This window comes from Procambarus clarkii, chromosome 14 (genome assembly GCF_040958095.1).
Source record: "Procambarus clarkii isolate CNS0578487 chromosome 14, FALCON_Pclarkii_2.0, whole genome shotgun sequence".
Classification (NCBI taxonomy): domain Eukaryota; kingdom Metazoa; phylum Arthropoda; class Malacostraca; order Decapoda; family Cambaridae; genus Procambarus; species Procambarus clarkii.
In genome coordinates, this window is record NC_091163.1 from 1,861,714 (window position 1) to 1,877,575 (window position 15,862).

The window sequence follows — 15,862 nt, forward strand, 5'->3', positions numbered from 1 at the left end:
CAGCAGTGAAAGAACGAGTGATGAAACTGAGAAAAAGGGAGAAAATATACACAGAGAATAAATAACAAGGTGTGTGAAGAACTCGACAAAAGATTCCAGGAGGTCTTCACAATAGAGCAAGGAGAAGTCCCTGTACTGAGAGAGGTGGTGGTGGCAAACCAAACAACCTTGGAGGAATTTGAGCTTACCAGAGATGAGGTCAAAAGTAATATGTTGGAACTGAATGTGACAAAGGCTGTTGGGCCTGATAGAAACTCACAACGTTTCACCTAAAAGAAGGTGCAGAAGCACTAATTATGTCACTCTCTATGGTGTATAACAGTTCACTGGAAACAGGAGACCTACCGGAAAGCTGAGAGACAGCTAATGCAGTTCCAATATACAGAGTGACAAGCAAGAGGCACTGAACTACAGGCCAGTTTCCTTAACTTGTATACCATGCAAGGTGAGGAAAAATCTCGTAGAACATCTGGAGAGGAGTAGCTTTGTAACACCACAAGCATGGGTTCAGGGATGGTAAATTGTGCCTCACAGGTTTAACAGAACTCTATGACCAGGCGACAAAAATTAGGCAAGAAAGAGAAGGGTGGGCAGACTGTCAAAGCCTTTGACACAGTACTCCATAAGAGGCTGTTATAAAAGTTGGAAAACAGGCAGGGACAACAGGTAAGGTGCTCCAGTGGATAAGGGAGTATCAAAGCAACAGGAAACAGCGAGTAACTGTGAGGGGGGAGACATCAGAGTGGCGAGATGTCACCAGCGGAGTCCCACAGGACTCTGTACTTGGGGCCCATCCTGTTTCTGATGTTTATAAACGATCTTCCAGAGGCTATAGACTCCTTCCTCTCAATGTTTGCTGAAGAAGCAAAAATTATGAGAATGATCAAAACAGAGTAAGGTTGAAAGAGACTTACAAGACGACCTGGACAAACTGGTGGAATTCCCTAGAAAATGGCTACTATAGTTTAACTCAAGTAAGTGTAAATTAATTAAATTATATGACGGGAGCAGGAGGTCGAAAACAAGATACCATCTGAGAGGAGAAAAGCTTGAAGAGTCAACTACAGAGAAAGATCTAGGGGGGTTGATAGCACACCGAACCTATCCCCAGAGGCCCACATTAAAAGGATATCATCAGCGGTATTTGCTAGATTTGCCAACATAATAACTGCCTTTAGAAACTTGTGTAAGGAATCATTCAGAAACTTGTATACCACCTAATGTCGGATCAATCATGGAGTATGCAACTCTAGCCAGGAGTCCATACTAGTTAAACATAAGACAAAGTTGTGATGGCAGTAGAGAGGGGGGGGGTTGTGGTGGTGGAAGGGGGTGGGTTGTGGTGGTGGAAGGGGGTGGGTTGTGGTGGTGGAAGGGGGTGGGTTGTGGTTGATGCAGTATGAGGCTATAGGCAAGAACACGGGAGTGGAGCAAATAAGTGCCAAGCTGCGAGTAGCCAACAAAACCTCCACAAGTCTACGTGTGAAGCTCTCCACATTTTAATACAGCACAGTCTGCGGGCAGGACGGAGGAGAGGTGGGTCGATGACACCGCTACGGAGGGTGTGGAATAATGGCTATGGAAGGGGGGGGGGCAATAGTGGAGCTGTGTGACGTCAACTGTATACGCCACTACCAATGTGTGACGTCAACAGTACATTCCACCACAAGACTACACGACGACCCAAACACTCGACCCAACGACCCACAGCCTACCGTCCAGCACGCCCCAACACTGCCGTTGATCACGACTGTTACAACACACCAACACCGCCCACCACATACACCTCTCCTCTGACAATTACAGAGGGAGAACATGGCTGGAAACCCAAGACTCTGGTTAGTAACAGGGATGTGAACACGCTTCTAAAGTAATTAATTACAAGGGGAAATTGTCAGAGTAACGCCTCACTCAGTGTCCAAGAGAAGACACATCTCCAGGTGGTTACCTAGCTATGATTTCGGGGCTCAACGTCCCCGCGGCCCGGTCGTCGACCAGGCCTCCTGGTTGCTGGACTGGTCAACCAGGCTGTTGGACGCGGCTGCTCGCAGCCTGACGTATGAGTCACAGCCTGGTTGATCAGGTATCCTCTGGAGGTGTTTGTCAAGTTCTCTCTTGAACACTGTGAGGGGTCGGCCAGTTATGCCCCTTATGTGTAGTGGAAGCGTGTTGAACAGTCTCGGGCCTCTGATGTTGATAGTTCTCTCTTGAACACTGTGAGGGGTCGGCCAGTTATGCCCCTTATGTGTAGTGGAAGCGTGTTGAACAGTCTCGGGCCTCTGATGTTGATAGTTCTCTCTTGAACACTGTGAGGGGTCGGCCAGTTATGCCCCTTATGTGTAGTGGAAGCGTGTTGAACAGTCTCGGGCCTCTGATGTTGATAGTTCTCTCTTGAACACTGTGAGGGGTCGGCCAGTTATGCCCCTTATGTGTAGTGGAAGCGTGTTGAACAGTCTCGGGCCTCTGATGTTGATAGTTCTCTCTTGAACACTGTGAGGGGTCGGCCAGTTATGTCCCTTATGTGTAGTGGAAGCGTGTTGAACAGTCTCGGGCCTCTGATGTTGATAGTTCTCTCTTGAACACTGTGAGGGGTCTGCCAGTTATGCCCCTTATGTGTAGTGGAAGCGTGTTGAACAGTCTCGGGCCTCTGATGTTGATAGTTCTCTCTTGAACACTGTGAGGGGTCGGCCAGTTATGTCCCTTATGTGTAGTGGAAGCGTGTTGAACAGTCTCGGGCCTCTGATGTTGATAGTTCTCTCTTGAACACTGTGAGGGGTCGGCCAGTTATGCCCCTTATGTGTAGTGGAAGCGTGTTGAACAGTCTCGGGCCTCTGATGTTGATAGTTCTCTCTCAGAGTACCTGTTGCACCTCTGCTTTTCAACGGGGGTATTCTGCACATCCTGCCATGCCTCTTGGTCTCGTGTGGTGTTATTTCTGTGTGCAGGTTTGGGACCAGCCCCTCTACTATTTTCCACGTGAAAATTATTATGTATCTCTCCCGCCTGCGCTCAAGAAAATACAGATTTAGGCTCTTTAGTCGGTCCCAATAGTTTAGATGTTTTACCGAGTGGATTCTAGCACGGGAGTCTCTCCGTCGGGCAACCGGAAATTGAAAAGGGGAGTTGCTGAAATACTCATCAACATGCAACACAACAAACGCGAAAAGAAAACTGTCAATATCAATGTTAATAATTCGCCTTTAGAAAATATTAAATTATATATAGTCGCTATTTAATAATAACGCAATATTATCCAATTAAATTGTAAATGTATTAATATTTAAATTTAATTATATTAATTTTCCTGTACACTGAATACGCCACTACTCGTCTTTCCAACACAAAAGGTGGTTTAATGCGTGTTTACCTAACCTCCAGTTCATTATCCCTACGTCCCCTCGCCCCTTCCTCAAAGCCGCCACCTGCACGTGTTTACTGACAAATTTATAATCAAAATAATTTCGCAGTCCGGAATTAATTGAGCAAAGTAAAGTTGCGCGCGCACCCACCTCTCATATTGCTTCTCTCTCAAACAACTCTCACCGACATGTCTAAACAAATGTCGAGAAGCACCGTGTGGTAACAACCACCGTCGTAAAATATTGCCATAGTGAAGTCAAGTTAAGAATACCCTATACTGTCGAAAACATGGCATTACCTTCAGTTTCAGCACAGTCATCCCTCAAATTTGAAAAACGAGGCATCGACTTACTGCAGTGAGCCCATTCTCCTACGCCACTGTCCTCCGCCTGGCGACCTGCTTGATGGGGCTCAGGGAGTTGTTCTCGTCAAGCCCGGCCCGAGGCCAGGCTGGACTCGTGTCACTGCATCCCGAATTGAGTGAGAGACCCAAGACGTGACTCTTGACCTGCTCAACGCTGACAGCAGCGACTCGCTGAGCGCCAGCTGCCGCTCTACGATAAGCGAGCCACACTATGCCACCACCGACAATGCTCCATCTCCTTATCTCTTTCGCCAAAATAAATTAAGCGATGATATACCCGTTCTGTGACGGGCTAATGCATATGTCGAATCTACTATAGTAATATTTACCCCAAACCGTTGTTGGCGCACGTGAAGGTCTCTCGTCATCACGTGCCACAAACATTATACAAGTTACCATTGGGCGCGTCCGATCCCACCGTCATCGCCGCCCCTTAATTCACAACAAGTTACTATCGTCACCTGGACAAGAAACTGTTGCCAGTAGTGACTTCCCACCACAACAGCTTTGCCACAAACAAATGCCATAAGTTGGATTAAAACATGGTTGTGTCAAAGGAAACACTTCATACAATGGAGTTAAGTCAGAGTGGTAACTGTTATCAGTGAAGTGTCTGAAGGCTCTATCCTGCCACCTCTCTTCCTTACTAATATTATATTATATTATATTATATTATATATATATATATATATATATATATATATATATATATATATATATATATATATATATATATATATATATATATATGATTCAGTCAGGAATAAGCAGCAATATTCACAAATTTGCCGACGATACGAAAATTTGGCGGGAAATAAACTCTGAAGACTCACATCCCTCCAAGACGATCTTGATACGATTTTGAAATAGTTACAAGATTAGCAGATGGAGTTTGATGGTGACAAATGTAAGGTTCTGAGGCTGGATGGTGACAGCTGCAGGCTATCAGCGGGATGGATTGAAATTACGAAAAAGATGTGTGGGGGTCATCCATAAATGGTCGATATAAGGCAAAATAGGACACTAGGTTTGATTATTAGACGCGCTAACAATGAAACACTTTGTGTCATTCTTGAGCTATATCTTGCTCTTGTGAGGCCCCATTTACATTATTATGTTCAGTTTTGGTCGCCTTCCTACACAATGAACATAGAACACGAAACAATCGATATAAATTGAATTTTAATAGTTCACTGTGTCGGGGGGACAGGCAGACAGTTTATATAGTACATATTAGGCTTATATCGGGGTCCTTCCCACCCCCCTACAGGGTCGAATTACTGACCCTCCCCAGGCTGTAACCCCACAACAAGACTCACTCCTGGGTACCTGTTTATTGCTAGGTGAACACAGCATTAGGTGATAGGACGCGCGCCAAACTGTTTCTGACCCGCCCGGGATTCGAACTCGTAATTCTCGATTGTGAGTCGAGAACGAATCCGATTGTACTACTGGGACGCATAGGAAAGTCAAGACCTGGGTAAATACTGGTAAAGTGGGTTGTTGATTTGAGGAACAAATTACCGACATAATAGACTTGGGATCCCTTGATTGTTTCAAGCGTAGGTCAGACATACATATGCATGAGTTTGAGTGGATAAAAATAGGAGCTGCCGCGTGTGGACCAATAAGCCGCCTGCAGTTTCCTTAATACTCATGCAAAATGGAGGAACGATTAGAGGAAGAAAGGGAGGAGAGGAAGAAAGGGAGGAGAGGAAGAAAGGGAGGAGAGGAAGAAAGGGGGGAGAGGAAGAAAGGGGGGAGAGGAAGAAAGGGGGGAGAGGAAGAAAGGGGGGAGAGGAAGAAAGGGAGGAGAGGAAGAAAGGGAGGAGAGGAAGAAAGGGAGGAGAGGAAGAAAGGGAGGAGAGGAAGAAAGGGAGGAGAGGAAGAAAGGGAGGAGAGGAAGAAATGGAGGAAAGTTAGAGAACAGAGGGAGGGATGAGGGAAGACAATACAAGGTGGGACAAGGAGATGATTATGATGGGGGAAGAGAGACGAGAAAAGGAAGAATATGGCGGGGGAGAGACGGTGGAGGGAGGAGTAAGAGGCAGGGAACATTTTGGGGAAACATGAATAACGGGGGGAGATCTGTGAAGGACTGGGGGGGGGGGGAGCCAAGAGAGCATGGAAGAGAATGGGAAAAGAGTAAGAGGGGGGGGGGGTATGAGGGGGGGGGGGTATGAGATGGTGGGGGGGGGTTATGAGATGGTGGGGGGGGGTTATGAGATGGTGGGGGGGGGGGGGTTATGAGATGGTGGGGGGGGTTATGAGATGGTGGGGGGGGTTATGAAATGGTGGGGGGGGGTTATGAAATGGTGGGGGGGGTTATGAAATGGTGGGTGGGGGGGGGTTATGAAATGGTGGGGGGGGGTTATGAGATGGTGGGGGGGGGTTATGAGATGGTGGAGGGGGGGGGGGGTTATGAGATGGTGGGGGGGGTTATGAGATGGTGGGGGGGGGTTATGAGATGGTGGGGGGGTTATGAGATGGTGGGGGGGGGTTATGAGATGGTGGGGGGGGTTATGAGATGGTGGGGGGGGTTATGAGATGGTGGGGGGGGGTTATGAGATGGTGGGGGGGTTATGAGATGGTGGGGGGGGTTATGAGATGGTGGGGGGGTTATGAGATGGTGGGGGGGTTATGAGATGGTGGGGGGGTTATGAGACGGTGGGGGGGGGGTTATGAGATGGTGGGGGGGTTATGAGATGGTGGGGGGGGTTATGAGATGGTGGGGGGGTTATGAGATGGTGGGGGGGTTATGAGATGGTGGGGGGGGGGTTATGAGATGGTGGTGGGGGTTATGAGATGGTGGGGGGGGTTATGAGATGGTGGGGGGGGTTATGAGATGGTGGGGGGGTTATGAGATGGTGGGGGGGTTATGAGATGGTGGGGGGGTTATGAGATGGTGGGGGGGGAGGGTTATGAGATGGTGGGGGGGGGTTATGAGATGGTGGGGGGGGTTATGAGATGGTGGGGGGGGGTTATGAGATGGTGGGGGGGGGTTATGAGATGGTGGGGGGGGGGGTTATGAGATGGTGGGGGGGGGTTATGAGATGGTGGGGGGGTTATGAGATGGTGGGGGGGTTATGAGATGGTGGGGGGGTTATGAGATGGTGGGGGGGGGGGTGAGATGGTGGGGGGGGGTTTATGAAATGGTGGGGGGGGTTATGAGATGGTGGGGGGGGTTATGAGATGGTGGGGGGGGGGTTATGAGATGGTGGGGGGGGTTATGAGATGGTGGGGGGGTTATGAGATGGTGGGGGGGTTATGAGATGGTGGGGGGGTTATGAGATGGTGGGGGGGTTATGAGATGGTGGGGGGGTTATGAGATGGTGGGGGGGGTTATGAGATGGTGGGGGGGGGTTATGAGATGGTGGGGGGGTTATGAGATGGTGGGGGGGTTATGAGATGGTGGGGGGGTTATGAGATGGTGGGGGGGTTATGAGATGGTGGGGGGGGGTTATGAGATGGTGGGGGGGGGTTATGAGATGGTGGGGGGGGTTATGAGATGGTGGGGGGGTTATGAGATGGTGGGGGGGTTATGAGATGGTGGGGGGGGTTATGAGATGGTGGGGGGGGGTTATGAGATGGTGGGGGGGGTTATGAGATGGTGGGGGGGGTTATGAGATGGTGGGGGGGGGTTATGAGATGGTGGGGGGGGGGTTATGAGATGGTGGGGGGGGGTTATGAGATGGTGGGGGGGGTTATGAGATGGTGGGGGGGGTTATGAGATGGTGGGGGGGGTTATGAGATGGTGGGGGGGGTTATGAAATGGTGGGGGGGGGTTATGAGATGGTGGAGGGGGTTATGAGATGGTGGGGGGGGGGTTATGAGATGGTGGGGGGGGTTATGAGATGGTGGGGGGGGTTATGAGATGGTGGGGGGGTTATGAGATGGTGGGGGGGGGTTATGAGATGGTGGGGGGGTTATGAAATGGTGGGGGGGGGGTTATGAGATGGTGGGGGGGGGTTATGAGATGGTGGGGGGGGGTTATGAGATGGTGGGGGGGGTTATGAGATGGTGGGGGGGGTTATGAGATGGTGGGGGGGGTTATGAGATGGTGGGGGGGGTTATGAGATGGTGGGGGGGTTATGAGATGGTGGGGGGGGTTATAAGATGGTGGGGGGGTTATGAGATGGTGGGGGGTTATGAGATGGTGGGGGGGTTATGAGATGGTGGGGGGGGGTTATAAGATGGTGGGGGGGTTATGAGATGGTGGGGGGGGGTTATGAGATGGTGGGGGGCGATGAGTCACAATAACGTGGCTGAAGTATGTTGACCAGACCACACACTAGAAATTGAAGGGACGACGACGTTTCGGTCCGTCCTGGACCATTCTCAAGTCGATTGTGATGAGGAGGTAGGGACAGGCAATAAATAGGCAAGAGAGAGCTGAGGAGGAAAGTCAGGTGTAGGGGATAGTAGTAATGGAAACTGCAGCAGGCCTATTGGCCCATACGAGGCAGCTCCTATTATAACCACCGAAGGAGATAGTAATAGGAAAAAGAAGAGGATAGCAAGGGAGCGTAGGAGAAGACAATGAACAGAAAAAGGGAGAAGAGAGAAAGAAAAGGAAAGAGAAAGAAAGAAATGGAAGGGGTAAGCTTATGTTAAGTCACGTTTGTTAGAAAGATTAGAGCATTTGAGTATATACTGTGAAAGGGAAGAGCCCACAGCAACAAAGCCAGGACTCAAGTTCATGTTGGGTACATTGTTTATAAGAGCCAATTCTACAAGACGGCGTCTGTGTAGAGTAGAGGCAGGAAAGATTATTTTGGAGGAAGACAAATCAATGGGATGATTAGAATCCCTCACATGGCAGAAGAGAGCATTGTTAGTGTCTGCAGACTTAACACTTCTCTTGTGTTCTTTAAGTCTGTCATTCAGTGTACGGCCAGTTTCGCCAAAGTATTGGAGAGGACAAGATGAACAGGAAATAGAGTAGACACCAGCAGCATTAGAAGCAGGAGGAGCAGTGTGAACTAGATTGCTACGAAGTGTGTTAGTTTGTCGAAAGGCGAGTTTAATGTCAAGAGGACGAAAGGTATTGGTAAAAGTTTTGAGTTCAGATATGAAGGGAAGGCATAGTACAGTGCTACTAGTGTTGGAAGCAGGTTTAGGATGAAAGAAATTTCGTTTAGCTTGAGAGTGGGCACAGTTGATGAAATGCAAAGGATAACCAAGGCGAGAGAATGATTTGTAGATAAAGGCAATTTCAGAATCAAGAAACTGAGGGTCGCTGATGCGTAGAGCGCGGAGGAAGAGAGAGACGAGGACACTTTTCTTAACAGAAGGAGGATGGTAGGAAAAGAAGTGAATGTACATGCCACTATGCAGGGGTTTACGGTAGACAGAGAAAGAGAACCCAGACACAGAGCTATGAACATGAACATCAAGAAAAGGAAGGAGGGAATTAGATTCCCACTCAACTTTGAAATGGATAGAAGGAGCCAGATTGTTAAGAGAGGCGAGGAAAGGCTGGAAAAGATTAAGGTCATGAGGCCATAAAGCAAAAATGTCATCAACATATCGAAGCCAGAGAGAGGGACGAGTATCAATAGAAGGAAGAAGAACAGTTTCGAAGTATTCCATGTAGAAATTAGCAAGAACAGGGGAGAGAGGGGAACCCATAGCGACACCGAAAGTTTGAGTGTAATATTTACCGTTGAAAGAGAAAGAGAGTCAACACAGAGTCTAATGAGATCGAGGAAAACGTCAGTGGGAAGTGGGAGAGGAAGGAGGCCCTCTGACGCCTTCTGTCTGAGGAAAGAGAGAACGTCATCGAGCGGAACATTAGGTCCGAATGGTCCAGGACGGACCGAAACGTCGTCGTCCCTTCAATTTCTAGTGTGAGGTCTGGTCAACATGGTGGGGGGGTTATGAGATGGTGGGGGGGGGGGGGTTTATGAGATGGTGGGGGGGGGGTTATGAGATGGTGGGGGGGTTATGAGATGGTGGGGGGGGGGTTATGAGATGGTGGGGGGGTTATGAGATGGTGGGGGGGGGTTATGAGATGGTGGGGGGGTTATGAGATGGTGGGGGGGGGGGTTTGAGATGGTGGGGGGGGGTTTATGAGATGGTGGGGGGGGGGGGGTTATGAGATGGTGGGGGGGGTTATGAGATGGTGGGGGGGTTATGAGATGGTGGGGGGGTTATGAGATGGTGGGGGGGGGTTATGAGATGGTGGGGGGGTTATGAGATGGTAGGGGGGTTATGAGATGGTGGGGGGGTTATGAGATGGTGGGGGGGGGGGGTTATGAGATGGTGGGGGGGGGTTATGAGATGGTGGGGGGGGGGGGTTATGAGATGGTGGGGGGGGTTATGAGATGGTGTGGGGGGTTATGAGATGGTGGGGGGGGTTATGAGATGGTGGGGGGGTTATGAGATGGTGGGGGGGGGTTATGAGATGGGGGGTTATGAGATGGGGGGTTATGAGATGGGGGGGTTATGAGATGGGGGGTTATGAGATGGGGGGGTTATGAGATGGGGGTTTTATAAGATAGGGGGGTTATGAGGTGGGGGTTATAAGAGGGGGGGGTTATGAGGTGGGGGGTTATGAGAGGGGGGGTTATGAGGTGGGGGGTTATGAGATGGGGGGGTTATGAGATGGGGGGGTTATGAGATGGGGGGATTATGAGATGGGGGGATTATGAGGTGGGGGGATTATGAGGTGGGGGGATTATGAGGTGGGGGGATTATGAGGTGGGGGGATTATGAGGTGGGGGGATTATGAGGTGGGGGGGGGTTATGAGGTGGGGGGGTTATGAGGTGGGGGGGGTTATGAGGTGGGGGGGGTTATGAGGTGGGGGGGGTTATGAGGTGGGGGGGGTTATGAGGTGGGGGGGTTATGAGGTGGGGGGGGGTTATGAGGTGGGGGGGGGTTATGAGGTGGGGGGGGGTTATGAGGTGGGGGGGGTTATGAGGTGGGGGGGGGTTATGAGGTGGGGGGGGTTATGAGGTGGGGGGGTTATGAGGTGGGGGGGTTATGAGGTGGGGGGGTTATGAGGTGGGGGGGGGGGTTATGAGGTGGGGGGGGTTATGAGGTGGGGGGGGTTATGAGGTGGGGGGGGTTATGAGGTGGGGGGGGTTATGAGGTGGGGGGGGTTATAAGGTGGGGGGGTTATAAGGTGGGGGGGTTATAAGGTGGGGGGGTTATAAGGTGGGGGGGTTATAAGGTGGGGGGGTTATAAGGTGGGGGGGTTATGAGGGGGGGTTATGAGGTGGTGGGGGTTATGAGGTGGTGGGGGTTATGAGATGGGGGGTTATGAGATGGGGGGGGTTATGAGATGGGGGGGGTTATGAGATGGGGGGGTTATGAGATGGGGGGGTTATGAGATGGGGGGGTTATGAGATGGGGGGGTTATGAGATGGGGGGGTTATGAGATGGGGGGGTTATGAGATGGGGGGGTTATGAGATGGGGGGTTATGAGATGGGGAGTTATAAGATAGGGGGGTTATGAGGTGAGGGAGGGTTAATGAGAAGAGGTGGGGGTTAATGAGAAGAGGTGGGGGTTTATGAAGCGAGGGGTATGAGGTGAGCGGTATGAGGTGGGGGGGAGGGTATAAGAGGTTGGGGTATGAAGTGGAGGGTATGAGGTGTGGGGGGGTTATGAGGTGGAAGTATGAGCTGGGTTATGAGGTTTACAATTACAGCTCAAAATTAAATTACGCCAATTAAATTTCGAGCACTTAAGGGATCTGAACAGCAACCTAATGAACGCGTCCAGCCCCCCCCCCCCCCCCCCTTAGTTTGGTTAGTATGGGTACAAGATGAGAGGCTGGACACAAGGAAATACATTTATATTGATGACCAGACCACACACTAGAAGGTGAAGGGACGACGACGTTTCGGTCAGTCCTGGACCATTCTCAAGTCGAATGTCATTATTTATATTACTTCTAAGCTGCATCAATTACGAACCCATCCCTGCCCTTGTGTGGCAGTGCACAGTAGAAAGTTGTTTTCACATATCCATACATTAAAACATTGATTGTAACCATGATATATATGTGCTTCAGCCTACAGTTTAGACCTATTGTCTTGTGTATGACCCTCTGTCCTGCGTGACAGTGAATACCAGCATTATCCTCACTTTAATAAGACAATCGAAATCCTCAGATTAGGCAAAATTATAATAAATTTTGTCAATAAAGATGTTAATAATAATAAGGAAATAGAGACATAAAGCAAACTACACGAGTAAAGTGGTAGGCCTTATTGAACGATCCGCTTATCACAATCTTCCGTCTTTGTTCCTTGTGATTGACAATCTGGCAAACTGCAGAACCAATTTCGTGTCACTAATGTCATCACATATTTCATAAAGGCAAAACATATATTTCTTACTTTATTAGGTAGAGTATTAAACAATTACTAACCTAACACTACTTACCGACTGAACACAATATAAGATGTCTTCTACCCTCATTACATAAAATTAGGCATCCATTTTGTATTAGCACCACTACTCGCGCACAAAACAAAACAAAAAAGTGTTGTGATGTGAAGTTCCAGACGGCCAGCACACCTTCACCACACAACTCCTCAATGGTTACTGAAGAGCACATGTTAGCTCATGAACCTCTTTCTCCTTGGAACCCCAACGTGTCGTACCGGTCTCATCTCTACCTTCATCACCATAATGTATACATTAATAAATCAATAACAGTCACATTTAACAAAAAAACAATATAAGTGTAACAGGCGTTTCGCAAACAACGACAGAAAACAAATCATTACCGAGCGCGGGTATTACTGCGATGTTTACATGAATCACACGTCTGGCAGAGGGCGACGGGGCAGTCAGCTGTTGTCCTAACAGTTTCCACTCTGCGCAGTTCCCATGCTTCCTTGTCCTGTTCATTTCTTTGTTACGCTACCATCCTAGTGCTTTATAACCCATATAGTTATTGACTATAGTTTATGCCGCTACTATAAGCATGTCAATATCGGCACCACTATAATCGGCTAGACTGCGAACGTCTGGCGCGTGCGGTTGGTCGTGAAGGATGTGAACAAAGACGCCCCACATGCCAGTTCTCGTGATGACAACAACACTGCTCTCAACGTGTGCATAAACCACTAAATTAGGTTGGCTCAAGGTCATCCATGCACTCCAATACCTGCTGCTTATTTTCCTTTGTATAATCTCAAAAAATATTGCATTTTTCTTTCGTAATCTTAATTACATATAGGTCTATCAAGAATGACATAAATCTATAAAAAAATAATTACATATAGATCTATAAAAATTAATCACATATATATCTATAAAAAATTCATTACATATAGGTCTATCAAGAAGTAATTACACATAGGACTATCAAGAATTAATCACAGAGGTTTGTTAAGAATTAATCACATACAGGTCTATCAAGAATTAATCCTTGATTAATCAACATGAAATTTCCAAATGCTGATAATTAGGGAAATAGGACTAAGGGCTGGTAGTTACGGGACTAACATGTACAGTTAGGACTGGTAGTTACGGGACTAACATGAACAGTTAGGACTGGTAGTTATGGGACTAACATGAACAGTTAGGACTGGTAGTTATGGGACTAACATGTACAGTTAGGACTGGTAGTTATGGGACTAACATGAACAGTTAGGACTGGTAGTTATGGGACTAACATGTACAGTTAGGACTGGTAGTTACGGGACTAACATGAACAGTTAGGACTGGTAGTTATGGGACTAACATGTACAGTTAGGACTGGTAGTTATGGGACTAACATGTACAGTTAGGACTGGTAGTTATGGGACTAACATGACCAGTTAGGACTGGTAGTTATGGGACTAACATGAACAGTTAGGACTGGTAGTTATGGGACTAACATGAACAGTTAGGACTGGTCGTTACGGGACTAACATGAACAGTTAGGACTGGTAGTTATGGTACACCTATTTAAGAATGGACAGTTGACACAAATACAACAACACTATTATGACTAGCACATAGACCTAGTCTGGCATCATAATGCATGTGTACAGGAAGTAATGTATATGTTTATCGACCACATTGTTCGGTAATATGTTTGTATTCACCTAGTTGTGTTTTCGGGGGTTGAGCTTTGCTCTTTCGGCCCGCCTCTCAACTGTCAACCAACTGTTTACTAACTACTTTTTTTTCCCACACCACACACACACAGCCCAGGAAGCAGCCCGTGACAGCTGACTAACTCCCAGATATCTATTTACTGCTAGGTAACAGGTGCGTTCAGGGTGAAAGAAACTTTGCCCATTTGTTTCTGCCTGGTGCGGGAATCGAACCCGCGCCACAGAATTACGAGTCCTACGCGCTATCCACCAGGCTACCAGGCCCCTGGTAGCCTGGTTTGTGTGTGTGTGTGTGTGTGTGTGTGTGTGTGTGTGTGTGTGTGTGTGTGTGTGTGTGTGTGTGTGTGTGTGTTCACCTAATTGTGCTTGCGGGGGTTGAGCTCTGGCTCTTTGGTCCCACCTCTCAACTATCAATCAACTGGTGTACAGGTTCCTGAGCCTACTGGGCTCTATCATATCTATATTTAAAACTGTGTATGGAGTCAGCCTCCACCACATCACTGCCTAATGCATTCCATCCGTTAACTACTCTGACACTGAACAAGTTCTTTCTAACGTCCCTGTGGCTCATTTGGGTACTCAGTTTCCACCTGTGTCCCCTTGTGGAAATTAGACAGACGTTCTGTCTGATTCACCCGTGTTAAACAGTTTATCTTTATCTACCCTGTCAATTCCTCTGAGAATTTTGTAGGTAGTGATCATGTCTCCTGTTACTCTTCTGTCTTCTAGTGTCGTGAGGTGCATTTCTCACAGCCTTTCTTCGTAACTCATGCCTCTTAGTTCTGGGACTGGCCTAGTGGCATATCTCTGAACTTTTTCAAGCTTCGCCTTGTGCTTGACAAAGTACGGGCTACATGCTGGGGCCGCATACTCTAGGATTGGTCTTACATATGTGGTATACAAGGTTCTGAATGATTCCTTACACAGGTTCCTGAAGGCAGTTCTGATGTTAGCCAGCTTCGCATACGCAGCAGATGTTATTCTTTTGATGTGGGCTTCAGGAGACAGGGTTGTTGTGATATCAACTCCTAAATCTCTCTCTCTGTCCGTTTCATGAAGAACTTCATCTCTCATTCTGTATCCTGTGTCTGGCCTCCTGTTTCCACTGCCTAGTTTCATTACCTTACATTTACTCGGGTTGAACGTTAGTAGCCACTTGTTGGACCATTCATACAGTCTGTCTAGGTCATCTTGTAGTCTCATACTGTCTTCCTCCGTCTTAATCCTTCTCATAATTTTTGCATCATCAGTAAACAATGAGAGGAATGATTCTATACCATCTGGAAGATCACTTACATATATAAGAAACAGTATGGGTCCAAGGACTGAACCCTGCGGTACCCCACTGGTGACGTCTCGACAATCTGAAACCTCACCCTTCACAGTGACTCGCTGCCTTCTGTTAGGTACTCCTTTATCCAATGGAATACCTTCCCTTTCACTCCTGCCTGCATCTCCAGCTTTCGCACTAGTCTCTGGTGTGGCACTGTGTCAAAGGCTTTCTGGCAGTAAAAAAAATATGCAGTCTGCCCACCCCTCTCTTTCTTGTCTGATTCTTGTTGCCTGATCGTAGAATTCAATTAATCCTGTGAGGCATGACTTGCCATCCCTGAAATCATGTTGGTGTTGTGACACAAAGTTCCTTCGCTCCAGATGTTCAACTAGCTTTTTACACACAATTTTCTTCATTAGCTTGCATGGTATGCAAGTTAGGGACACTGGCCAGTAGTTCAGTGCTTCCTGTCTATCCCCTTCTTGTATATCAGGACTACGTTTGCCGCCTTCCAAATTTCTGGCAGTTCACCTGTTACCAGTGATTTGTTATACACCTTGGAGAGTGGCAGGCACAGTGCTTCTGCTCGTTCCTTTAGTATCCATGGTGATATTCCATCTGGGCCTATAGCCTTTGTTACATCCATTTCTAGCAAAAGCTTCCTTACATCTCCACTGGTAATCTCAAATTCCTCTAGTGGTGCCTGGTTAATTATTCTTTCTCTTATCTCTGGAACTTCTCCTTGCTCTAATGTGAAGACGTCCTGGAATTTCATATTGAGTTCCTCGCACACTTCTTTATCGTT

General features: G+C 48.0%; 1 protein-coding gene across 3 annotated transcripts in view; it reads right to left on the minus strand.

Moving 5' to 3' along the window:
* LOC123771076 (apoptosis-resistant E3 ubiquitin protein ligase 1) overlaps positions 1–15,862 on the minus strand; it is a 405,663-nt gene that overhangs the window by 307,731 nt on the left and 82,070 nt on the right. Inside the window, exon 1 of one of the 3 annotated variants that reach the window (XM_045763400.2) lies at positions 12,118–12,307. The exons of 1 other annotated variant lie outside the window; for it this stretch is intronic. In XM_045763400.2, the coding sequence (XP_045619356.2) occupies positions 12,118–12,292 (175 nt within the window). In that variant the 5' untranslated portion in view covers positions 12,293–12,307. Of the gene's footprint in view, positions 1–12,117; positions 12,308–15,862 lie in introns of those variants that run through there. One more of the 3 variants, XM_069324246.1, reaches the window with a different exon arrangement.